The sequence below is a fragment of the Callorhinus ursinus genome, unplaced genomic scaffold, assembly GCF_003265705.2.
Source record: "Callorhinus ursinus isolate GAN/ISIS: 27379988/994484 unplaced genomic scaffold, GSC_fseal_2.0 scaffold63, whole genome shotgun sequence".
Taxonomy (NCBI): domain Eukaryota; kingdom Metazoa; phylum Chordata; class Mammalia; order Carnivora; family Otariidae; genus Callorhinus; species Callorhinus ursinus.
In genome coordinates, this window is record NW_027397125.1 from 7,458,004 (window position 1) to 7,484,284 (window position 26,281).

The 26,281-nt window shown below is 36.8% G+C and overlaps 1 protein-coding gene across 5 annotated transcripts in view; it reads right to left on the minus strand.

Moving 5' to 3' along the window:
• Positions 1 to 311: 311 nt before the first annotated feature.
• The window catches only part of ARL5B (ARF like GTPase 5B), a 30,617-nt gene continuing 4,647 nt past the window's right edge, over positions 312 to 26,281 (minus strand). The window contains exons 2-8 of one of the 5 annotated variants that reach the window (XM_073885540.1): positions 16,259 to 16,319; positions 14,471 to 14,618; positions 11,589 to 11,672; positions 9,813 to 9,964; positions 8,700 to 8,737; positions 7,922 to 7,978; positions 435 to 490 (exon numbers count right to left, since the gene is read on the minus strand). In XM_073885540.1, the coding sequence (XP_073741641.1) occupies positions 7,956 to 7,978; positions 8,700 to 8,737; positions 9,813 to 9,964; positions 11,589 to 11,672; positions 14,471 to 14,618; positions 16,259 to 16,319 (506 nt within the window). In that variant the 3' untranslated portion in view covers positions 435 to 490; positions 7,922 to 7,955. Of the gene's footprint in view, positions 491 to 2,347; positions 8,738 to 9,812; positions 9,965 to 11,588; positions 11,673 to 14,470; positions 14,619 to 16,258; positions 16,320 to 26,281 lie in introns of those variants that run through there. The other 4 variants (XM_073885538.1, XM_073885539.1, XM_073885541.1 and 1 more) reach the window with 4 other exon arrangements.

The following is a 26,281-nucleotide window of genomic DNA, read 5'->3' on the forward strand; positions in this document are numbered from 1 at the left end:
CACCAAGCAATTCTCCAATTCTCAGCAGACATTGACTTAGGTGTCCTACAATTTAGCTCAATTCTGAGCACTTGGAGAATGAGGCAGACCCCACAGATTAAAGGCACACTCTCACAAAACGGTACCCTTCCCTCCTGCTTCAGACGCCAAGACCAGATTGTCATCTGTATCTCTCACTGGCTCTAGACGGAAGGTTCCTGCAATCTCTTTCTTGGGTTTGATTTATTTGCTGGAGTGGCTCACAGAACTCAGCATTTACTTATATTTACCATTTTATTATAAAGGATACAGAACAGCCAGAGGAAGAGGTACACAGGGCAAGGTCTGAAAGGGTCCCCTTGGAACTGGGGTGTACCACCATCCCAGCATATGGGTGTGTTCATTGACCTGGAAGCTTATTAGTCTTGTCCAAGAGTTCTCAGAGGGGTGCCTAGCTGGCTCAGTCGGTGAAGCATGTGACACTTGATCTCGGGGTTGTGAGTTCGAGCCCCTGTTGGGTGTATTTAAGAAATAAATCTTAGAAATCTTAAAAAAATAAAATCTTAAAAAACGAGCTTTCACAGAGCTTCGGCAGCAGCACTCCTCCATCTTCCCCATCCAGAGGCCTTTAGGCAGAGCTGAAAGCTCCAACCTTCTAATCATTTGGTATTCCTTGTGACCAGCTCCACTCTGAGCCTATCTAGGGGCCCACCCTGAGTCACCTCATTTACATGAGCTCAAAAGAGCCTTCTTATGAATGACAAAAGACACTACAATCATTCCGGAAATTCCAAGAGTTTGAGGAGCTTTGTCTCAGGACCAGGGTTCAAAGACCAAATATATTTCCTTTTATACCACACATACCCCTCTTGGATTGCCTGCCTACAGCCCAGGGATTCCCCTTCTCTGGTACATGTACCTTCTGCCAGGCCACAGCTGTTCAGACCAGAAAGAGAAACTGACTCACTGAAGGGAAATGAACAATGTCCCTGGGGAATATGAAACCGTAACTGAAACCGATTAAAAGCAAAAAGCTGAACAAAAATCAAAATGGCCATATTAAGGTCATGGCAAGACTCGATTTTAAACTAAGTAACCTTTTTCCTCTCTCCCGCACACCTCCTCTCCTTCCTTCTTGGTCTTCTGTCTCAGGAACCCTGAACCACCCTGAAAACATGACCAACAAGGCTGGCAGCAGGTACAAACTCCTGTCGAAACTGGCTAGATCCTCTATTTCCCTTACCCCCCCAACCCAGCCCCTTCCTCCCGGTAGGCTGCGTGCAGTTTTTGAACGTCAGCCTGCTGCAGCCTCCTTTGCCCAGCAAAGCAATAAAGCTACTTGATGTGGGAAACAAAGGCAGAAGAAAAATTACTAAATTCCCTTACTCCTTACAGACCATTGACAAGTCCTTGAAAATGGCCGAGTGACGTTCCTCTAAGGAACTCAGCTGCCTCGATGTCGATACTTTGCTAAGGATAAGAGGCAATCTTAGCCCGACCCCTAGAATCCTGTAAGTCTACTTTAACATATATGAAAATTCCTTTGGAAACTTCCTTTATCTCTACTCCCCAAGATTCACGTTGGTCATCATCCCCCAAGCCTACGACCCACCGATACACATCTGAAGGGTCTCATGACTGAGTTTTTACTAAACAGTAATAAAGGACCTTTTCCTAATGATAGCTAGTTCCCTCAGGGCCCTGGAAACCTTGTTTCCAGTATACCCGGAAGACTTACGCTATCCCTAACCCCCTCCCAACTCGGAAGTATGTAATGGGCCACCCCTCACAATCCTGGGGTAGCAGCTCTTTCTGCCCATGGGTCCTGTCCCTGGTGGTTTATTTAATAAAACCACCCTTTTTGCACCAAAGATGTCTCAAGAATTCTTTCCTGGCCGTCAGCTTCGAACCCTAACATCTCTTCCTACATCAGTATTGTTCCTCTTTATCCCAAACTCGGTCTTCGTGTTCTATTGTGACTCCAAACTACGGAGGTCCGTTTTCAACAACATAACTAAGAGCCTAATGATGATCTGATTTCTTACTTGTACAAAGATAAAACTCTGGGAACTATTTGGTTTGGACATTATCTGCCATGTGGACTTCCTAGGAAACAAGTGAAAAGGAGATGGCTAAGAGAAAGAGCTTTCTGGTTCCTCCTCCGTATCCCTGAGTCTGGGTCTCTGGTCCTAGCCTATTCCAAAAACCCAGTTGTACCCTGGACTTCCTTGAGTTCCGTAAGCACCCACAACAGGACCTCACTCTCATAGTAAATTCCCAATGCTTTGTTAGCTTAGGTAGTTTTCTATCACTTGCAACAGATTGTTAAAACAGATTTTTATCTTTAAAGGAAACCACTGGGTTCGTGTCATATTGGAAAAGTAATTATTTATTATGACAAAAATAAAACTGCTGAAAACAAATGAATGTTACACTGTATTGCACCATGACTGCAAATGAGCCAAAACCTGTCTAAAAGATGAACATTCCAGAGCAAACAGCATCCTTTTTACTTGGGTGAGTAGGCATGCAAGCAACTCATTATAACATAATTGCAGAGATCAAAAAATTCATGAGTACCAGCAACCTAAACTTAACATATAAAAGCATTTTATGACAGTAACAAAGCTATTAAAAAAATTTAAAACAGGTCTTTAAACAGCCCCACCATTAGCAGAACATGCTTTGAACCATTTTCAAGAAGTGATGATGTAAATGCATCAAGTAATTGGTTTGCTCTTAATTTTATTAATGCTATATACTAGACCAATAGCACACATTTCAGTTGCTTGGTTGGGGTTAAGAAGCACAGTTGGTGGCGTGAAACACATTCTTTTTTCCCTTCTATGCAATACCAAGGGACCCACAAAGAGATCCAATGCCTAATTTTGCCCATATTAATACCATCTATTTTGACCAAGCTAATTAGCTAAGATATTGTTACAGCTTTTGTAGAAACAACAGTTTGTATTTAAACCTTAAGAAATGAACATAAATATAAATACACTTTAAAGCAGTTTTACATTCTGAAGCAAGAAGTATATTCTACAGGGCCTGCTGTTTCCTCTTTAATGGTCTAAAGCACCAATTTATATGAAGATGGCAATGTGTGATTATAACCATTACATTCTGATTAGGAGAAATCCAGGGACTAGGCGGTAATTGCTTTTAGTTTTTGTTTCTTTTCTTTTTAAAAACCATGCTCTGTGCAAAAAATAGGGTAAAATTTAAAACTGTTACATAATTGGAAAAAAAATCATAACCATCATTTTATAATCCACTTTTAACAAAATAGCAGCTAAACTTTTTAATCGAAATTAAAAATTTCATAACTACACTGAACAGTTTACTCCAAGAGAATAAAAGAGGGGCTTCTCGAGTCCTTGAACTTCCTGAGGGAAAATGTAAAAGGATTAAAATAATCATTTCTTATGAATAGGGACAAAATATGCAAATACATTATGCACAACCAAGATCAAATGACAGTCATTTGGTATTTTCCCAACACGGAATGAAATACAGTCACAGTATAATATAATCGATCAGATTTTAGGGTTTTTCCTTGCCCTTATTTGATTTTTAATGAAACGAATTAAGTACTGGCTGAGCACTTGCCTGTGTGCTTTAATGAAGACATTAAGTGAATCTGCTATACCACGTTAGCCCTGCTGGTGGCAAACAAGAATAAAACGAAATAGAATATCCAAGGAATGCTATCCCTTAGCTGTGAATTTTGCATATTTCAAACACAGTTTGGGTGAAGGGGGTATTTATGGGTGTAACATCCCACAAGCTTGAGCAAAGCACCTTATGGATTGAAAAATGAGGTAACTTTTTAATTAAAATTTTACAAGTTTGTGCAAGAGAACATTTCCATTCTTCTAGAACTCTTTTATCTATTCCAAAAGATATGTACGGCACATTTTATTACTTCTCCATTTCCAGGAGACAATGTAGGTTACCAGTTTAAGAAAAAAGTAAAAAAGATGTGACTGACAACACTAACAAATTCTAAAAACCTGATCAGTCTTTGGTCCTTTGGCCACTTTAAAAGTAAGATATCTAGCTCTACAGTAAAAGACCGTACTTTCTAATAATTTTTAAGTGCCTTAAATGAGGGAAATTCCCTGTCTTCATTCACATTTTCTATTACTTAATATCCTTTTGAAGATTTTTCTACCTCATGTTTATCTTTACTATCAACTGTTTTGACATTCGTTTCTAGGTACAACTCTATACCCCCAAGTTAAACTTTCCCAAACATTTTACCAAATCATATACATTTAAAACTGATTTTGGATCTGTTGAACATAATATTTTTTCTACTTTAAAATGGAGAAAAAAAATTTTTAATCGACCTTCTCTTTTTATTTTTGGCTACCTGGAACTTTTAAAAAAATACTTTTTGGGAGCCTTGGATTTCAGGCTTCACAGTAATGCTAAATGAGTAAGGATGAGACATTACGGAAGGAACCAACCTTGAATGTAAACTACTCTCAGATTTACACGGACGTCTGTAAAAGTACTGACAGCCTGGCTGCGCTATTGTTTCAATACTGAAAAGTCAAACAGCACCGGGAGCTTGGGGTAGCATCTAAAGCCAACACCCTCTGAACAAACCAACCACTTCTAATTAGTAAAAGCCAGGAAAATAAGCAGGCTATACTCTAGAAGAGAGTATTTTAAACACAACACTGGTGTTTTATCAGCAGCTTAAAAGAATTTTCTTAGCAATATGGCTTATTTTCTCTTCTGCATTGTCATTAGCCTTAGCTCAACTGAAGCGGAGTAGCAGTTACTAGTTGATACTTTGTTTTCTTATTTGATTGTATTCATAAACTGAACAAAATGATGAGGTGGGAATCAAAGAATAGATAAAAGTGAACTTAATTTCCTATTACGTGTCCTTCCCTAGTATTTTTAGTTTTTTGACTTTAATGTAGTGTATAAGGATTCAGGATTTTAAAACCAAAAGATAAGGAGTTCTAGTTGGCTTAAGTGCCACAGTATGGGGAAAAAACAGAAAGGCCGTGAACAGTAACCATCTTAAGGTCAACTAGACAAGTAAGGGTCAAATTAAGATTCAAATACACTTCTTTAGACAGCCAGCACAATATTCTACTAGATACAAGTTACAAGACTGCATCTTGAAGTGACTTTATCCCAACAAAATATAAAAGATCCTTTAGAATTGAACTGGATATAAAATATTTTGGATCCAAAGCCACAGATGAAAAGATGAGACTCATGAAGCTGGTCTTCAAATATAAATGTCAATGGAATTTACCCATCCATAGGCATACTACTACTACATTTTTCTACTGATATAGTTTTACATAGCTAAGAATTAAATGAGTGCTAGTCACAAACAATTCTATTTCTAATTTGTCCTAAGATACTACACCAAAGATTTTTAAAAATATAAAGATTTATTGTTTTCTTTAAAATTTTCTTTGCTTTGTTGATTCCCCATAGCTCTTCCGAGAATACTGTTTACAGCACTGCCTGTATCATTCACTGTTTCCATAGGAAAATAATTATTTTCTCTTGATGCTATAGAAAATAAAAGTTAATTTATGCTTAAACAAAATGACTTTGGCTCTAAGGGTAAGTGCCCATTTAAAAATTATTTTTAACAATAAAACTTGAATTTATTACCTTTCTTCTAATGAATACAGAATGAAATTATACCTTTAAGCACACCTAACACAGAACCTAAAAGCAAAAATTATGTATTTAACCATGAGTTTTCCAAAAGATTATATATATATATATAATTTCAGATTTTAAGGAATTAAATTACACTAACAATACAAATTATGTAGTATATTCCCATATAAAAGGGCCTGTTAATTCTAAGAGTTCCCAAATGCGCTGCAATAAGCACAGTGGGCTTAAATATGAAGAAAGTGTTCAAAATGAAGAAAAATGCCATATTTGGGTGGCAGTTACATTTCAGTTCCAATAAAATATTGAAAAGATTTGTTAAACTTTCATTTCTTCATCCTCAAAATAAAAATAAAATCTAGAAAAATCTCCCAAAAGTAATGTGGGTGGGTCCCTTGCTTTCCACTAGGTACTAGAAACTTTGCTAGGCAACTGAAGGGTTGGCGGGTAGGTGAATCTCGAATTAGTTCATTGTCAAGTTAATCAGCTGTTAATCTGACTTCTAAAGAACAGGTATAGTACAAAATTGAGAACTCATCTCAAAATGTGAATAAAGGCACTAATTACAAATTTACATTTTTCATCAGATAGTATCTTATAGTTAATTGACAATGCATGTCAGAATCAATGCTTTAGTATTAGATACCCGCTTGGGTCAAACAAAACATTCTCTTGGAGTAAAGGATAATCAGTGTTCATATCACTGTAACAGGAAATCTCTAATGAGAACCTATAAAACACCTTTAAAAAGTCTTACATGAATTTCCTATTTGAACTTTTCCCAATCATTGCCACAAAAACTAGTGGGATGTCGATTTCATTTTTAACACAACTAACATAAACCATTTCTAATCCCAAACTAACAAAATGCTTTTTTAAAAAATTTAGAAAATAAATCGTATTTTAAAAAATTAAACAGCAAACTTGAATCTATACTAGTAGTTGTTTGACAAACATGATCAACTATTAAAAACACTTTCAATATAATGCTGATGTGGTAATATAAAAAAATAACCGTATAATTTGATAGAAGAAAACTGAACCAGCCAATCTTACTAGATATAAGAAGATAAATTTCATAAGAATGGATACAGGGGTGGTGTTAAATATGTTTTCTCAGGATGGAGCTAAGAGAATTATCTTCAGTATTTATGGCTAAACTCTGTAACCAAGACAGAAACTCTGGCAAAGTGTGCTTTAGGTAAATGGTATCTTCATATTTCCTCCTGCCCCTTGCCCCAAACACATACCACAAAGCATCCATATTGATTTATGTTTGCTTTTCTCTCATGTTCTAGATTATGGATTTTATTAAAAACAAAATTTACTCTCTACCTGGTATAGAATCACTAAGAAAAAGGTTCAAGACAAAGTTAATAAACCGTTAGTTCCCAAAGTCCAGAAAGCTTTCCTCTGGTCATTTTTCAGTTCTAGGGGGTGTGCTACCACTAAATAGAAAGAAAATGTTACCACATTCAACTAAATTAGACTAAATATAATAAATCAAGTATACCTGAAAACAGAGCAAAAGTAAAACCAATTTACAATAAAAAATATTAAAATTAAAATACCACTTTTGAACAGGTATTCATACTGCAAAAATGAAGTATTATTCTCTAAGTATGCATTTTATCCCTTTCATTATAGCAAAATCACACATTTGAAATAGAGGATCAAAATTACTTGTCCTCGCACTATTTATATTACTGCTTATATTAGACAACTGCCTTGAAAACTTTTGAATGATATGTAATAGACTTTTGATAGATATGACTTTTTCTTCCTATTTTTTAATTTATAAGATGTTAGAGTTAACTTTCAATCTCCTAGTAATACTTTAAAAGCTAGGATTAAATTCAGCAGTTTCCTGTAACGCAGGAAAAGACTTCAGAACATCATGTTCTATAAAGATGGCGACTGTTTTAAGCCTATTACACTATAAACTAAGAGAGATTTATGGAAAAGTCATATGGTTTTCTAAGTAACATACTGCTGGTGGTAGAAACACTATTCAAATTCACACAATTTCAAATTTTTAAGAAACGAAAATGTTTGTACTTCTGCTTTAGCTATTGCCTAAAGCAGATGTGCTCTCCCTTGCAAATGGAATAGTTGAACTTTTTGCTGATAATAAAGTTGCTTATAATTGATAGTAAAATATATTCCAAGTGTCTTGTTTTGATAGTAGTGCTGGTATCCTTTAATAATTTCCGATAATGTATGTGTTGAATAATGTGACATTTTTAAAATTATCAGATTTATCCAAAATATTTACCATCAAAGTTGGGCTTTCAAATATTTTTCCTTGATTAGTTTTTAGCCAAAACTAAACCTGTGTAGGAGGCAGAAAAGTGAATTTAATTCTTTTAGATAAACAGCCTATTTAATTTCCATGCTAATAGTAACTTAAAATTATTCCATGACTTGTAATAATGTGGGAGAAATTAACTTAAAAGCAGGTCTCATGATGGTCAGTCTTCCACATACACACACACACACACACACACACACACACACACACACACACACATATCTAACTTCTAGGCAGATTTCTTTCTCTATAATAAGTTCTGTCCAAAAGATCAGTGGTTTGGAGAGGGAGCAAATATTTAGTGCTGGTTAAGTTTGCAAGCAGTACCTGATGATTTCCACTACTACTTTGTCAAACCAGTAATTATCTGGTAGAGAGAGGGGGTAGTCAAGAAATTGGTCATTAAAGTTATTACAATACTTCAGAAAACATTAAACATATGACAAACATTTCTTACAAGGCAGTCATTGAATAATTAGAATCAGCAGTCAGAAGAATTATGTTGCTGAAAACATAGTTATACATTATGTTCATCCAACTGAAGATTAGTGCATTAAAAAAAAGTTAAGAAAAAATCTTTTTATGTTCCAGTTCAGCTGCACTTGATTCAAGTGTTGCTCATAGAGGTTTGTGTTGTTATAAATTAAACATGCTGCTGCCTTAGCAGCCAAATGTACTAGGAAAATGTTCATGTCACAGAATAAATAGAGCAGTCTCTTTCGAGCAAAAAGTTATCTCACACCAATCCGGGAGGTCATCCACTCTAGACCTTGGCATAACCTGAAACAAAAGACAGAAGTATTTTCAAAATGGAAATATTTAGAATTTAAAGCATACTTAGTATTTTTAAATCTTACCCAAATGTTGATACTGCGATAATGATTATACAGGTAAGTGAAATATGTAGGTAACACCATAAGAAGTGCAATTTTTAAGCGGAAGATTCACTTAGACAAAATGATGGTAATCAGAATAGTTGAGTAACTGGGAAATGGTTTCAGTCTCATCTTGAGGATAACCGTTTGGGCAGTTTTACCATCAAGATTGCAATTACTCCTCTCGCCCTTTTAAGATTAAAACTGAAACCACTATAGAAAGACAACAGGAACTCTGCCTTACCCTCCTAAATCCTAAAGAATGGAATGCTTATGGCCCAGTCGCAGAAGCATAGGTCAAAAAAGTCTACATCTACTATTATATTACAAGCTATTTCTAATATGAGCATAACTAAGAAGGTCAGGTTGATTAGAGGAGAAATAAACTCCTGGAAATCAACTGGATAAGTCATGTCTAACATGCTGGGTTCTCTTTGGCCTACTCTATCCAAACTCAAGTTCTTAGGAAAGAAGAATATACTCTAAGAAGCATTTATCGCCAATGTTTCCTCTCTCGAAGTATGCCCCCTGAAGGAACTCCTGATTGGAAAGGAGATGTACTCTTGTGGAAAGCTGAGAGCTCATGCTTAATTAAGCCTTTATAGAAAATGTGAAATTTCTTTGAAGCTTCCTCTTTAATCCAGGCAACATTCCGGTTGTCCCCGCCCCAGCTAGTCAATGATATAAGCAAGAAATGAACAGCAACTAAAAATCTGGATTGGGACAACTTAATTCAAATGTTTGTTATTGACTTTTTCTGGTAAAACCTTTTGTTTATATTAAAAGTTACAAAAAAATGTGTCAATAACTCTGCTCAACTGTAACTTAACAACAGTAACGGACTAAAATAATTTCCACCTTATAAAACTGAAATACAATATAAAAGCTATCTTTAAGAACAAAAAAGGGAACAGGATCAAAGAAAAGTTGATAGAAATTTGAAAGAAGTCATACCTCCCATCCTATCGTTTAACACTTACCCTTCTCCTGTTAAAGCACAGCAGGACTGAATGTGCCATGGATGATCTTTAATTGAACTAAGGGTGAGGTATTTAGAGATTTCAGCTGCTGTCATGCACCCTTTCATATCTTGTTTATTTGCAAAGATAAGGACTGCAGCCTTCCGTAGATCCTGCAATCAATATGAAATATTTCTAATACAAGAAATACCACGATTCAATTTAAACTAATACATCAGGAAGGTCAGATATGCCCAACTGGACAGTTATAATGAAATCCTCCTACTTTCAATGATTAGGCAGTAATATTTAATTTAAAAATTTTATTGAGAGCTGCCTAGCTGGCTCAGTCAGTAGAACACACAACTCCTGATCTCGGGGTTGTGAGTTCAAGCCCCATGTTGGGCTTAGAGCTTACTTAAAAAATAAAAACTCAAAAAAATAAATAAATAAAAGTTGTATTGAAATGAAAATTTTCTCAAATAATAGAGATTTAATGACTGACTCTAACAGAGATAGGCTTATTAACATAAGCCAGGTAATCAAAAGTTATTTTATATTGTTGGGCCAAGGGGGTCAAACTAAAAGTAAAATAAACATGCACCTTAAACACGGATTTAAAACTCTATGAGCAATACTCTAATGGCCAAATATGGTAATATGTTACCAAATACTACAGAATTTCTCCAAATTTAAAGAAGAGGACTGAGGGTAAGGGCTGGGTAATACTTATTTTACTTACTAGTATTGGTATAGACTAACTGCATTCATTAATAGTCACTGTAGAATTGTTCATACTATCAAAATTTAGAAACAACCTAAATGTTCATTAATAAAAGAACAGATCAAAAAAATAGATCAAATGTAGTTTAATCATACACTACATATCAAAAACAATGAACTAAAGCTCTATGTACTGACATGGATAATCACAATATTGTGCAAAAAAAACCCAAAACTGAGTTACAGGGAAAAAAATCCTTATCATTATGTAAGAGTTTATGAACAATGAAATATAAATCAACTGACAAAAATGTAGGGAAAGTATAAAAATATACATGGGATTGATAATCACTACTTTTAGGATAATGTAATTCTTTCAGAATTGAGAGAAAGGAAGAAAATGAGATTGGTGGTCACATATTTCATATCTTATACTGAATGGATGGTGGACAAATGTGTTTTATTATCTAAGTCTTTCGTGTATCTGAAATAGAATTAAGTGATCTCATACTATTCACTAAAGAATTTTTAGTTATTATAAACTCTTAGGAAAAAAAAAACCACTTAAATTTTCCTCTTTCTTGCTTTAATTTATCAGACTCTTTAAGGCTTGAATAAGTGGTTTAAACTTTGAAAAATCTTGTCAATAACAGTAATACTCTACAAATTAACGTGTTGAGCTTTTTCAAGTTTGAAAATGTAATGGAACTTTCTGACTTTAAGAATTTCATCAAGGGGCGCCTGGGTGGTTCAGTCATTAAGCGTCTGCCTTCAGCTCAGGTCATGATCCCAGGGTCCTGGGATCGAGCCCCGCATCAGGCTCCCTGCTCGGCAGGAAGCCTGCTTCTCCCTCTCCCACTCCCCCTGCTTGTGTTCCCTCTCTCACTGTGTCTCTCTCTGTCAAATAAATAAAATCTTAAAAAAAAAACACACACACAAAAAACAAAAACTTTCATCAAAATATAAAATTCTGTTAATGATGAAATAACCAACAGCAAAGCCCATAATCTTTGTAAAAAAGCACCAGTATACAGATACCTTACTCCATGGTTTAAGTTTGCTTTCAAAATTTACCTCATGAGCCAACATTCTGTACAATTCTTCTTTTGTAATGGCTAGTCGTTCCCTGTCAATGCTATCAACAACAAGAATGATGAACTAAAAGACAATCAAAAAGAAAGGAAATTGAATGAAATCTTCAAGTTTTCGGCAAAACTCTCAAGTGAGAGTACTTTCTTCACATGACGTCATCCTTACCATAAAATGGTCTACTGCTTTTTCATCATAAAGAGTTTATATTATACTGTAAAATCCAAATGTTAATAAGAAAATAACTCATAATTTCAACAAATAACTATGCCCAAAGCTTATTTTAAAAAGGTGATGTCTTAATACATAATACTCTGTAACACTAAGATTTATTTTTAAATGCAGGTAATAAAAAATAATTTTCAAAGAAAAAGTCATGGTAATTTAAATAACTTTTACTAAAACTTGAAAGTACTCTAATTGCTCATTTAAGCAATCAGTAATTATTTCGGTTTCAGTCTCCTGTCTATTAGAAAGGAGCACACAAGTTTGAAAGAAAGAGAAACAAATTAAAAAAAAAACAAAAAAACAACTAATGAACAAGACATTTTAACATAACAAGATCAACAATAAAAGCCCCAGAAAAAATGTGCTAACTAGAAACATACCTACTTAGCGGTTAATATGCTAGAGGGGATGCAGGCGAAATGAAAGAGGAGCAAGCTAAGAGGACTGGAGAAAGCTGCTGGTAAAGGTGCGTATGAAAACAGGTGGGTCTCATACGTTAAAAATAAAAGGATCTTTGGTAAGAAAAATAAGAAGATACAGTGCAAAGGGCCCCTAACTGAATATCTTAGAAGAAAAAGTTAAGAAGTGAGATTAAAGAGATGCTAAAGGTCATAATAGAGGAATGACACAGAATAAATGGAGAGAGAGGGTGACACCAGATTGTTTAGAAGACCTTAAAATTTGGCAGAGAGACAACTAGAGTGATCTGCTTATAAAATGTGAATGGCTTCAAAGGGCATAAAAGGGAAGAAAGGGAAGAAATGTGGCAAAGTGAATATGGGGAAGTGACTCTACTGAGAGGGGTGTGCCAGGCATCTGCCAACAGCTGAACTCCTTGCAATGTGACAGAGACCTTCGGCTTTTGGCCTTTGGAGGACTCGTCAAGGTAAGGAATTGAAGAAGCTGATGAGGGTGAACAAAGCCATCAGGGAACCACCACATAGACAGGATCCCCACCCGGCATCTAAGACTGCAAATGCTCGGTGCTATGCTGGGGTGCTGCAGTAAAGGCCAAAGTGTCTTTGTGTAGCAATTCTGAAATTCTTAGAGAAAGAGTTTATTAAAAAAAACATTTCATGCAAATGGTGTCATTAATAACGTATTTCTTTCTTTCTGGACCCACGCTAAGTCTTCTAGAGTTCCTGCAACTTCAGAAACTACCCTTTTGTAATGCTATAAATATACATGGATCAGCTAGAACCAACTCTAACCTACTACTCATCAGAACTGATGGTTCCTCTCTCTCACACCTGCAGTTACCTGTGAGCTTTGCACAGGCAGCAACAGCTATGCTGCTTAAATACAGGTGAACAGCATGGGTCTGAACTGAGCAGATCCCCTTAAATGTGATGTTTTAACTGTGTAGCCAGTGCTGTAAATGCATTTTCTCTTAATGATTTTCTTAATAACATTCTTTTCTCTAGCTTACTTTATTGTCAGAATACAGTATATAATCCGTACAACATAAGAAACACGTGTTAATCCACTCTTTACGTTATCGGTAAGGCTTCTGGTCAACAGTAGGCTATCAGTCAAGTTTTTGGGGAGTCAAGTTGTATGTGGATTTTGGACTGTGTAAGCGGGTCAGGGTCCCTAACCCTTGCATCGTTCAAGGGGCAACTGCTATCATGCTAAAAGGTTGTTCTTCTCTTACTTTCTAACATGTTTTAGTTTTGGAATGTTATTTTATGATAGAAGTATGTATTAAGCTAACCTACAACCATATTTGCTTACCATCCTATCTTCCCCTGCAAATAAAAAGAATTAAGTGCTAGCACCACTGCTAAAGATCTATGATACGCCATTTGGTTTTGACAGTCACAAACTGCAGTGGAATATATCCACCCACATACTCACGTGATTGTAATATAATCATAAAAGAAACTTATTCACCAAAACTTTGCAACTCCCCACCTCCTCTGCACACTTCCCTTCAAAACACCCACTCAATTTTTAATAGGCTTCATTTTAGAAAAAAAATAATTGGTTAGATGTACCTGTTTGTAAAGAGAAATTATGGATGTAATTGTACATTAGTATACTCAAAGATAAATCTCTCAACAGCACTGCATTGGTTTTAAAAAAAATCTGCCTCTAACAAGAAATAAAAACAGAAATAGAAACTAGTCCAGATTGTTTCCCAGGTTGGCTCTGAAGTAGTAAAATAATGAAATAACTGACAGAGAATTTGGCAGGTGGCGGGGGGGGGGTCGGCAGGGGCTGCAGTAAATCCATTTTTTTTTTAACTAAAATATAATCTCACCAAAAATTTGAATTTTGAAAATCTTGTATTAAATGATGCTTAAAATATTTTATTCCTCCCCTAACCAGAGCCTCATAAAGCTGTGAGATCTTGGGACAGGTTATCTGATTGATTCCAGTCTCCACTTTCTCCAACAGTAATGTTACAGGATTACTGGGAGGATGAGCTCAGAGTCTGCACTACAGTAAACCCACAACAAACAGTGCATGTTACTCTCTCTACTGGCCTTTTCTCTTCTATTTGAAAACCTCACATTCCGTATAGAACACGATGTTACTGAGAAGCAAATGTCAATATGCCTTCATGTACAGCCTATCTACTTTCTGGGTTTACTCTTTGGTTCTCTGTATTAAAATTCAGAAGGCAGCTTAGATACCTCTGTGTTTGAGTAATATGTGTTCCAGGATGAGCGCAGTGATTCTTGACCACCAATATCCCACATAAGAAAATGAGTGTTCTTCACAACTATCTCTTCAACGTTGCTTCCTATGGTTGGAGATGTATGAACCACTTCATTCATTAAGCTGTTGAAAGACACCATAAAAAAAACCTTTTGTAAATCTTGAGAATCCAAAGGAAGTTTTACCTCTATGTTTTTATTACCAATCACCCTTCCTCATTTGTACCGATGGTCATCATAAGCATCAAAACTAGAACCTTAGAGAACATTTGTGCAAACAAATATCTAGACAAAGAACAACTCCTGAAGGAAGACTCTTTTTTTTTTCTTTTAGTGGAATAAATAAACTAAAGGCTTGATCTGGAGCGAAAGGAACACCGTGGTGTGAGTTTGTATTTCTGTGGCCAAAATTCCAAAACCACCATGCCCTGCTAATCAAAGTAGAACCAGTGCCCCTTTCTGAAAGAGCAAGTTTACTGGTGACTGTGATATCAGTATTTGCAAAGTAGCAACCACTGAAGAGTAGGCTATATATAACTCTGGAAGACTGTCTAGGGGAGAAAATTGAGACTCAGGCCTATCAGCCTTAAAAAGATAGGGCTATATGCAAATGACAATTTTAATTAAAAGAACTATAAATATATTTACAACACCAATGCTCATACCACATATATTACCATAATTACTGGCTAAGCAACATGAATTAATTCATTCAACAAATACGTACTTGCCTAGAGTAAGTTGGTACTGTGTTGGAAGAAGCCTACAACTGTACTGTCTCTTGGGTTTTATGTATCTTTTTGAAGCTACATGGAAAATTATTTCAACAACTGACAGGTTTCTGAAATGTTTATATCTGACGTTTGAAGGCAAAGTCATATTAAATATATAATGGCCAATGAATGAATATTTTAAAGTAAAACAAGTAGTTATTCGCCTCTAAAACAACAAGCCACAAGTTAGGAGCTTTTTAGCAAAGTAGCTGAAAAATACATTAGGCACTGCGTAAGTGAAGTATTTCTGGAGAGCTGTCAGCTGATACACTTAAGATGAGGTGGAAAGAGATAAGAGCCCAACCACAGTGCACTGTATCTAATAACTATTTGCTAAAATGCTTGGGACACAGATCCATTTCCACTGCTTAACATAGATCGGCTGATGAACACTGAAAGGGTAACAGGAGCTACTTTGACAAGTGGATTGATGGGCTGTTAAAATTTCCTGCAAGTATTAATGTATTTCTCTGGAAGTCTCAAGCCTTTCCCTGCTGCAAGCTAGAAAAGCAGTACTTTCAGGGATGATCTTCATTTCTTTTGATTTGACAAGTCTGGCTACGTTCAACAATTCAGAGCTATTAGTCAGGAGAGTAGCTATAAGCTTCCTAGAGATATCCATCTATTCACATGAACCGCAGTTCGGGAAGAATTAAGTAAATGCACTTTATCACTTCACTCCAGTACTATTATATGTGCTTTATTTATTTTAGTTTAATATTAATTCTTTCTTTCAAGGCCAGAAAAAACAAGTGTTTGTAAAGGCTTCTGCAAACATACAGCAGTTTTATTCACTTTTTAAACAAATTTTGTTTGATTGCTTCTTGGCCTTTTGGCTAAGATCAAGTGCAAACAAATTTTGTGTTTGGTAAAATACAAAACCATATGTTGGAGCTTTTTCGTTATATTACAATGGTACCTTATTAATTACATAAAACTAGTTTTAATAACTAAAATAATGAAAACTGTTTAAGTAAATAACTGTACTTACAATTGGTAAAGAATGGTGGTTTTCCCTGCATTATCCAGTCCCACTATAATTACTTTGTGTTCTACAAAAAGAAAACAAACCATAAACATTTAACACTACTGTATACTACAATTACATGCTTTCAGCCATGATTATTAGTTAGTTTTCTAATGAGAATCAGTCACTGGATACTTATTACTGGATTCTTAAAATACAGAGTAAAGAGAACTTCATGGTGTCAAGGTCACCTGCGTTAACTGAGGCAAATTGGTATGATGTCCTCCACCTGTGAGGTATAGGTAGGCGGGAAGTACAAGAGAACCTGCTCACTTATAATGCTGAGTCTGGGAGGAAAAACACAAATTCTGGTCCTGACAAGGCATTATGACTTAAAATATAAGTTTAAAAAAAATTCTTTGGGGGCAGCTGGGTGGCTCAGTGGGTTAAGCGTCAGACTCTTGATTTTGGCTCAGGTTCTGACCTCAGGGTCCTGAGATCCAGCCCTGCATCGGGCTCCACACTCAGTGGGGAGTCTGCTTGTCCCTTTCCCTCTGCTCCTGTGAGCCCACCTCCTCGTCAAATAAATAAAATCTTAAAAAAAAAATTGTTTTACACATCTGCTTGTCATCTCTGCTAATCAAACTAGTTTTTTTTAATCTAAAGATTTTATTTATTTGACAGAGAGAGACACAGCGAGAGAGGGAACACAAGCAGGGGGAGTAGGAGAGGGAGAAGCAGGCTTCCCGCCGAGCAGGGAGCCCGACGCGGGGCTCGATCCCAGCACCCTGGGACCATGACCCGAGCCGAAGGCAGACGCCTAACGACTGAGCCACCCAGGCGCCCCTGGATTTTACAACTGTCTTGAGCAGATACCATTTCTGCTCTTCATGCAACAAAAACTTCCTCCGCCTTCTTCCAGTGCCATGCACAGAACCGTCACTTGTCTCATAGACAGATTTTAAAGCCCATCTAATTTTTCTGTTAAGTGGTACATATTCTGAAACCTCCTTTGAACACAGAGGAAAAACATTCTAGAATCCTCTTTCCTAGATTTTAACCTTTACAGAAGATACCTCTCTTCCCCAGGGCAGAATACTTAAAAAGTGAACCTCTATAAGAACCACAACACAATCGATTTTTATTTATTTATTTATCTGCCTGCAAGAGAGCACGAATGTGCACAAGCAGGGAGAGCAGCAAGCAGAGGGAGAAGCAGGCTCCCCGCGGAGCAGGGAGCCCAATGCGGGACTCGATCCCAGGACCCTGAGATCATGACCTGAGCCAAAGGCAGACATTCAACCAACTGAGCCACCCAGGCATCCCCAGTCGATTTATTTTTAGCCAATGATTTGACATAGTTCTTATCAGAACACTGCTCCTTGGGGCACCTGGGTGGCTCAGTCGTTAAGTGTCGGCCTTCGGCTCAGGTCATGATCCCAGGGTCCTGGGATCGAGCCCCACATCGGGCTCCCTGCTCCACGGGAGGCCTGCTTCTCCCTCTCCCACTCCCCCCCCTTGTGTTCCCTCTCTCGCTGTGTCTCTCTGTCAAATAAATCAATAAAATCTTTAAAAAAAAAAAAAATAACCCTGCTCCTCTTGTTAACCTGTGATGAATGTCAGAATTTTGATTATACACCTAAGAGAATATATCATCTCGTGTTCTTCCTCTAAAGTGTTACTTTGTATCAGTCAAAAAGAGGGGCCATAATTCACAGACAAGTTCTTTGGTGACTGTGCCTTCTAATGACCTGACCACTGTCAGTCCTGCCTCTAATATTGCAGAACAAATGCCACGGTCCTCTGGAAGGGCTTTTTTCACTATGGCAGAAGCTGCTCTGCAAAAAAACAAAACAGAACAAAACTTGTTTGCTTACTGTAACTCACTGTAATTCTCCTTTTTTGACTCTTTCCATTCATATCCCTTAATTTCTAACAGAGCCAATCTTTAAGTGTTGCCCTATCTTTCTCCCTTCTGCTACAAGAAGGAGAACCCTTTTACTAGCGGAAGAATAAACTTTCTAAATTTTGGTGACAGCTGGAAACCACCTGCCTGGCATATGGAGACCATGGGGTCCCTGCAGGAGTAAGAAGGAAGCCACTAGTCTGGAAGGAGGCTAAACTTGGGGGCAGATACTTCTGCCGGGGGAGGGGAACAGAAGTAGTACCAGGTGGTTGGTTCACTGTTGAGGCAACTGAAGTGAACCAACACCCAGGGCCATTTTCAAAGAGTCCTGCTCTCGGCTTCACATTTTGTATTATGATGACGATCACGGTACTGAAGGCATGTGATGCCAAAACTCATAAATAATACATCATTTTGAAAGACTGGTGCCCAATGTGAACTAAGTCAGGGGTGACAAACTCTGAAGGGGGATAGAGTATGAGTTTTGTTACAGTTTCAACTGCATGATTAACTTAAGGTCTTTTTCAGATTCCTTTATCCCTGCTCAGTGATAGGGAATTCTAGCAATTAAGACAAAACACACAATTTCAACTCTACCAATGTATTAACATCAATCCTTCAGTTAAACCGAGGCCTATCTTCTGATATTATCATCAACAACCTGAGTCTATATAACAAAACATCAACAGAAAAGAGCTAAATGCTTTTTAAAAGCACGAAGTAACGGAGTTTATTTTAAATGTTTTCTTTGAAGAAAAAAATCTCCTTAACATCATCTGTACAGTAAGAAGGAAATCAAGTTCAAAGAGCATTTACTAAAAAGCCAAGTACAAAATAAGAGCTGTTTCTACTCTGCGGCATAACTGTAATTCCTCTGTCTTCTTTCAAATGCCCCCGTTGTCCTTAGCTGCTACTGGACTACGCCAATGACCGAAAGACTTTAGTTCCCAAATGCTAGTTAGTACAGTTTTTACCTATTCATGGGACGATGAGAAAAACACAGACAGTGACACATACTCTTGTTGTAAGCAGAAAGGGAAATTAATGTGTTGCTTTAAATGTACACCAGTGGTGTCTAGATTAATAAAGTATAAATCGTGTGGCGGTATAGGATATTGGTTGATGTTTCTTTAAAAACATGACTTAAGGTGCTTGTTCTGTATCGCTGTCTTTTTGGTTGGGCATAATCAACAGGCCACACACAAATCTTATTTTATGTATTGAAACAGAAAAATATCCACTGAACAAATAATGCAATATATGTTAAGAAAAAAAAAAAGAAAAAGAAGATAGCAGGAGGGGAAGAATGAAGGGGGGGGGGGCGGGGGGGGGGGGGGAGACGAACCATGAGAGATGATGGACTCTGAAAAACAAACTGAGGGTTCTGGAGGGGAGGGGGCTGGGGGGATGGGTTAGCCTGGTGATGGGTATTAAAGAGGGCACGTTCTGCATGGACCACTGGGTGTTACACGCAAACAATGAATCATGGAACACTACATCAAAGACTAATGATGTAATATATGGTGATTAACATAACAATAAAAAATAAAAAACCTAATGATGTAATGTGTGGTGATTAACATAACAATAAAAAATTTAAAGAGAAAAAAAAAGAAAAATATCCACTGAACTGTGTTAGTGATTTCCTGTGGTCATGATAAAACCGTTTCCTTCACCTATCATAGTTAACAAAAGCAGATATAAAGAGATGCTTGTAAGTTTGTACTATTTATATCACCCAGCAATAATTTTTATTATTTGTTTACCTAGTAGGTTAAAAAAAACTTTCAAAATATATCATTAGAGTTCAATTCAGTCTTGGTTAAGGTGAGAAAGAATCTACCCTAACGGTCAGATTTTTGAATTGCTGCCAATCAGATGAGCATTAACCATTTAACATCACTTTTACTTAGAGACCCACTGAAATGTCTGAAGTTGTGAGGAGAAAACTATACAACTGTATACTTTCACAACTTCAACCGATCCTCAACATGCATACATAAGCTATAGATTCTTCTAACTCCTCCAATTACTCTCCAAGAAAATGAAATACTTAGCTGATAGACTGAGACACAGTCAATTCTTATGTAACCTTAAAAAGGGAAAACTAGGGCAACCCTCTTGGGTCCCCTCGCTCTTTGGGAGCTTTGAACTATTGCTCAATAAACTTTGCTTTGCTGCCCACCAAAAAAAAATAGGGAAAACTATAAACATGGATAATACAAAATTCTTTATTTAGAATGAATTTTGCAAATGTAATTACAGACATTTACTTTCTTTATTGTTTTTTCAGTAGCATTATTAAAATCAGTATGGGGTCACAGAGTAGAAGTTGCCCATGTTTGGGGCCAGAAATGTGTATGTTGGGGATGGAGTGTGTACAACTTAAAACTTTCACGGATAGGGCGCCTGGGTGGCTCAGTCGGTTAAGCGACTGGCTTCGGCTCAGGTCATGATCCTGGAGTCCCGGGATCGAGTCCCGCATCGGGCTCCCTGCTCGGCGGGGAGTCTGCTTCTCCTCTGACCCTCCTCCCTGTCATGTGCTCTCTCTCTCTCTCAAATAAATAAATAAAATCTTTAAAAAAAAAAAAAAACTTTCATGGATAGCCAAGTAAAGTTTGGGTACCATAAGAATCAGAGTTACAATGAATCCAAATGGTTTGGCTGTTTGTTCATTTAAAGATTTTATTTTTAAATAATCTCTACACCCAACCTGGGGCTTGAACTCACAGCCCTGAAATCAAGAGTCAAACACTCTACCGACTGAGCCAGCCAGGTGCCCCAAAACCGTTATGTTTCTAAAATGTGCCTGCATACCACGAGATGGTCACCTTGCCATCATATTTCACCAGAAATCTCTTCCAGGAGACCAAGCTGCACCTCTCCCCACAACAGAGGTCTGGGAGAAGAGCACTTACTAATCCATGCACCTCCAGAGTCAACACAAAGCATGTTTATTTATACTGAATGAAGGTCCAGTTGCAGAGCTTTTGTTTAATTTTGATCAAGTGTCTACACAAAAGTTTCCCTGCACTCTTGGCTATGGTGTTTGTTCTCTTGGATCTCCTTAAAAGTTGGCTCATACCATTTTGTGAGCAGGGCATAAAGACATAAAGCCTATACAGAATGAGCGTCAAAAGAAAATTAGTAAGAGCACTTGCTTGAGGACAAACACAGGTAAAAGATGGCTAAAAAGAAAATGATGGAAAAAGGAACTTCAAAAAAAAATAAGTGGAAGAAAAATCAAAGAAAACCTTTTTCTCTTTACCAAATGAAAAAAATTTACTGAATTCAATTTCTAGCTTCAGTATAGATACCAAATGAAAAGAAAATTATAGTTTTTATATAGAATACCAAATAGTTCAAATAGACAAACACAAGAGAAGAAAAATATTAGAGAAGCGCTAAATACTGGCAGTGCCAATAAAGTGGAAAACAGTGTGTTAACATTTATCACGTTAAAACTGGATATTGTTAAAATGTGATAAAATGATCAACTTTTAATTTTAAAATACAAGAAAGCCCAAAAGATAACATGAAATAGGGATCGCTACCTTCTAGATACATGACGAGAGCCTTATATGAACACAGAGTACACAAACAACTTCATAACTAAACAAATACAAATGCCCTTTGCCAAATTTGGGATTTCGCGTATACAGAAAAATGAGTTTGAATTGTTGCAAGGGGTAGGTATTAAAAAGTCAGAAGATACGATGTCACAATCTGAGACCTGAAGGCCGGCCTACAAAGGGCGCACCTATAAAGGCATTTCTGAGCAACCAAGGTCTCTAAAAACACACGAAACTACCGACCTTGGGCCTTTTCTTGCTTATGTTATAGAAATTAACATATTTTAAATTAACATATTAACATAAATTATGTTATGTTAGGAAATTAAGGTCCAATGAAGTTAAGTAATTTGTCCTAGTAAACACTGGTAAGAGCCAGCATTTGTTGTCCTGCTTTTTTGGCTATAAAGTATTAACTCTCCTTCCAAATTCTTCTGTCTCCCCCCACTCCCACTCCAGTTCCCATATTCCTGGGTACCTAAATTTTGCGAAGAGCTGCTACGCAAATCTGATGATTCAACAATTCAACATTTGTTGAGTTCATTTTATGCCTGACTTTAACACATGTGATTAAGACGAACAAGGCAAGCTCTCTCTACCCTCAGAAATCTTAAAGGTGGGTACGGATGAACAAGGCAAGCTATCTCTACCCTCAAAAATCTTAAAGGCGGGTACAGAAATAAGCACTTACAGCACAGCATTATTAGTACAAAGCAATAGATATGGAAGTATCATATGGTAATATTCTCAAGGATAAGCGAGATCTAGAATCCAGCTCTCAAATAAGGAGATAAATATCAAGCGTAAAAAAGCATATTACAGAATTTCAGTCTGAGTAATTTATGTGCACTGTACAAGTTAATCCTCACAGTCATTCTATGAGAAAGTGGTGGTACTCCTCATTTTACTGAGGAGGAAATGGAGTCTTAAATTAAATAACATGCTGGGAAGTTTGGCTAATGGTCTCCCACTGTGATGCCTCCCCATCTTTATGACAAAATGAAGTCTTAGTATCTTACAATAATAAGTAAGAATGGCTTATCGGATAGAACAAAAACACTTTTCTGGTAGATAAGGGATAAAAATACAGATTAAAAAAAAAAAAGATTAAAGAGTCTAAGTAGGAAAAACACTCTAAGGTCCCAGGCCAGAGTGAAGTGAAGACCAAAGACTCCCCCCAACCCCCAACTTGCTGAACAAACGCAATGATTAGAAAGGCTTCAACAGGAAATACTGAAATTGATTTAACTCATAGTTTTCCAGAGAATTCGAGTGTTGCCCAGGGGAAGGTTACAATGGGAAGCAAATGTTAAGGGGCAGAGACAATGCATGGTTTTCAAACTTGTACCATGACCACGGTTATATATTATATATATACAGTATAAATATATTTTGCAGTTATAAATATATTTTGCATGATGACCCAGGACACACATAACTGAACAAAAGTTTCACATAATGGTACCTTTACTAGCTGAGACACTGTAACAGTTTCAATTTTAGAATGTTCATTCCTTGTTTTAATGCTGATCCTCACTAAATTGATTTTAAAACTTACTAATGGGTTATACTGGTCAATTTGGGAAAAAACTGTATTAGAGAAATACAAGTGAACTGGATGAGTGCAAAAATATACAAAATTTTCAAATACAAGAAGCTCAGCAAACTCCAAACAGGTTAAAAAAAAAAAAAAAAAGGCAAAGCTAGGTATGTCATGGTCAGTCTGCTGAAGACTAAAGATAAAGGAAAAATTTTGAAGGCAGCAAGAGCAAAATGTCAGGCTACGTAAGGGAAAGTAAAGATATGAATGTTGGTTGACTTTCCACAAGGAAAAAAAAGGGGGACGCCTGAAAACAATGGAAATGACAACTTCAAATCACTAAAGAGAGAAAAAAAATTGACCAAAAATTCTATATTCAGCAAAAATATACTTCAAGAATGAAGGCAAAATGAAGACACTTTCAGATAAAAGAAAACTAAGAATTCATCACCAACAGGGCTACACTACAAAAATGCTGAAATTCTTTGGCTTGAAGGGTAATTATACTAGATGGAAATTCAAAACATCAAAAATAGTAATGTAAGTAAATAGAAGAGAAAATTTTACCCTTTCTCAAAATATTCAGGAACATGTGATCCTTTACAGCAAAAATTATAACATTGTATTGTACAGTTTGTAACTAATCTGGCTATACTTCTTTTTCTTTTTTTTGAAGATTTTACTTATTTGTCAGAGAAAGAGCACGCACAAGCAGGGGGAGCGGCAGGCAGAGGGAGAGGGAGAAACAGGCTCCCCGCTGAGCAAGGAGCCTGATGCAGTGCTTGATCCCAGGACCCTGGGATTATGACCTGAGCTAAAGGCAGATGCTTAACCAACTGAGCCACCCAGGTGCCCCTGTAGATACAATTCTTATGCCATATAACCTGCATGGTTATAAAGGACTAGGGGAAGGGAGGGTATAACTATATACAGTTTCAAGGTTCTTCCACTTTATAAGTGTTACATTACTAACTCTTAAGTAGATTGAGAAAAGGTAACATGTATGTTGCAATCCCTAAGGACCATAAAAATAATGCAAAAAGGATCACTAAAAAAGCCAGTAAATAAAATAAAATGGAATTCTAAGAAAACAAAAAACAACCCCAAGCAAAGTGGGAAAGGAGGAATAGAGAAACAACAAAACAAAACAAATGCAGATGCAGCAAACAGGAAATAATAAAATAGCATACCTTAATATCTGATTGTAGCATAAATCGAACCACCTCAATAAATTTTACTAAACATTACAATGAAAAGACAATTTCACGCTAGATTAAAAACTAAAGATCATACTGTATGCTCTCTAGCAGAGATACACTTTAAGATATAGGATATCTGGACAACACTAATAACCACCTTAACCTACAGAATTTAGAGTATTGCACATAATTGCAGATTACTCATTTTTTTTCAAGCACAAAAGGTACAGGCACCAAACAGACCATCTGGATGGACTATAAAAAAGCCTCAATAAATCTGACCAAAGATGGAAATCTTACAGTGTGTATTTCTGACCACAATGGAATTAAATTAGGAACAAATACCACAAACAAAAAAATTAAAATATTTCAAACTGAATGACCTACAACAAATTAAAATTTGTGGAATGAAGCTAACACAATTCTTAGGAGGGACACTTAGAGCTTTAAAATGTTACATATGAATGGAATATATTCGAAACAAAAACAGTGACACACATCCCACCCTTAAGAAGATGGGACAGGGGGATATAAAGTAAACCCAAAGTAACCAGATGGAAGGAAATAAACAGCAGGAATTAGTAAAACAAAAAGCAGAAAACAGAGAAAACTAAAAGCTTTGAAAAGATTAACAGACATGTTGGAGGACTGACACTATCTGACTTCAAGATTTATCAGGAGGCAGTACGACAGTTAGGATAGTGTAGTATGGTATTATAACGGACATACAGATCAACGCAAGAGAAAGGTCCAGAGATAAGACTCCGTCTTTCGACGAAGGCTCTAAAGCAATCCACTGGGAAAGGAAAGTCTTTGGTAAATTATGCTAGAACAAGCAGATGTCCATGTAAAAAAAAAAAAAAGAAAGAAAGAAAAAAGAATCCCAACCCCTTACTCACATCATAACTGCAAAATAATCTGAGATGGCTCATAGACCTAAGCATAAAAGCCAAAGCTTGTAGGTCAGAGGGAAAGGACACAAAAAGCAACAGCCATTAAAAAAAAAAAAAGTGGAGGGGCGCCTAGGCGGCTCAGTCGATTGAGCGACTGCCTTCGGCTCAGGTCTGATGCAGGGTCCTGGGATGGAGCCCCGCCTCGGGCTCCCTGCTCCGCGCGGAGCCTGCTTCTGCTTCTCCCTCTCCCTCTACCATTCCCTCTACTTGGGCTCTCTGGCTCTAACTCTCTGTCAACTAAATAAATTAAAATCTTTAAAAAAAAAAAAAGTTGGAAAATCAGACTTCACCAAAATTTAAAATTTCCACTCAGCAAAACCCGCATTAAGAAAATGAATAAGGAAGCCACAGACTGGGTGAAAATATTCACAGAACATGTATCTGACAAAGGACTCAATTCCAAAAGATATAAATAACTATATATATAATTTTATAGACAAAAAAATAATTTAATGGGAAAAGGATCTGAACATTCTGCAAAAGAAATACACATGGCCAGTCAGCACGTGAAAAGTGCTTTAACACCCAAGTCATCAGAAAAATGCAAATTAAAACCAAAATGAGATATCACTACTCATCTAACCGAGTAACTAAAAAAGACTGGCAACGTCAACTGTTGGTAAAGATGTTAAAAGTAGAAGTCTCAGGGGCGCCTGGGTGGCTCAGTAGGTTAAGGAGCTGGCTCTTGGTTTCTGCTCAGGTCATGCTCTCATTGGTAATGGGATTGAGCCCTGTGTTGGGTTCCACACTCAGTGGGGAGTCTCCTTCTCTCCTTCTGTCCACCCTCCACCCTCCCCTGCCAATTTGCCTGTGCGTGCCCAGGCTCTCTGTAAGGTAAAAGGTAAAAAATATAAATCTTAAAAAAAAAAAAAGTAGA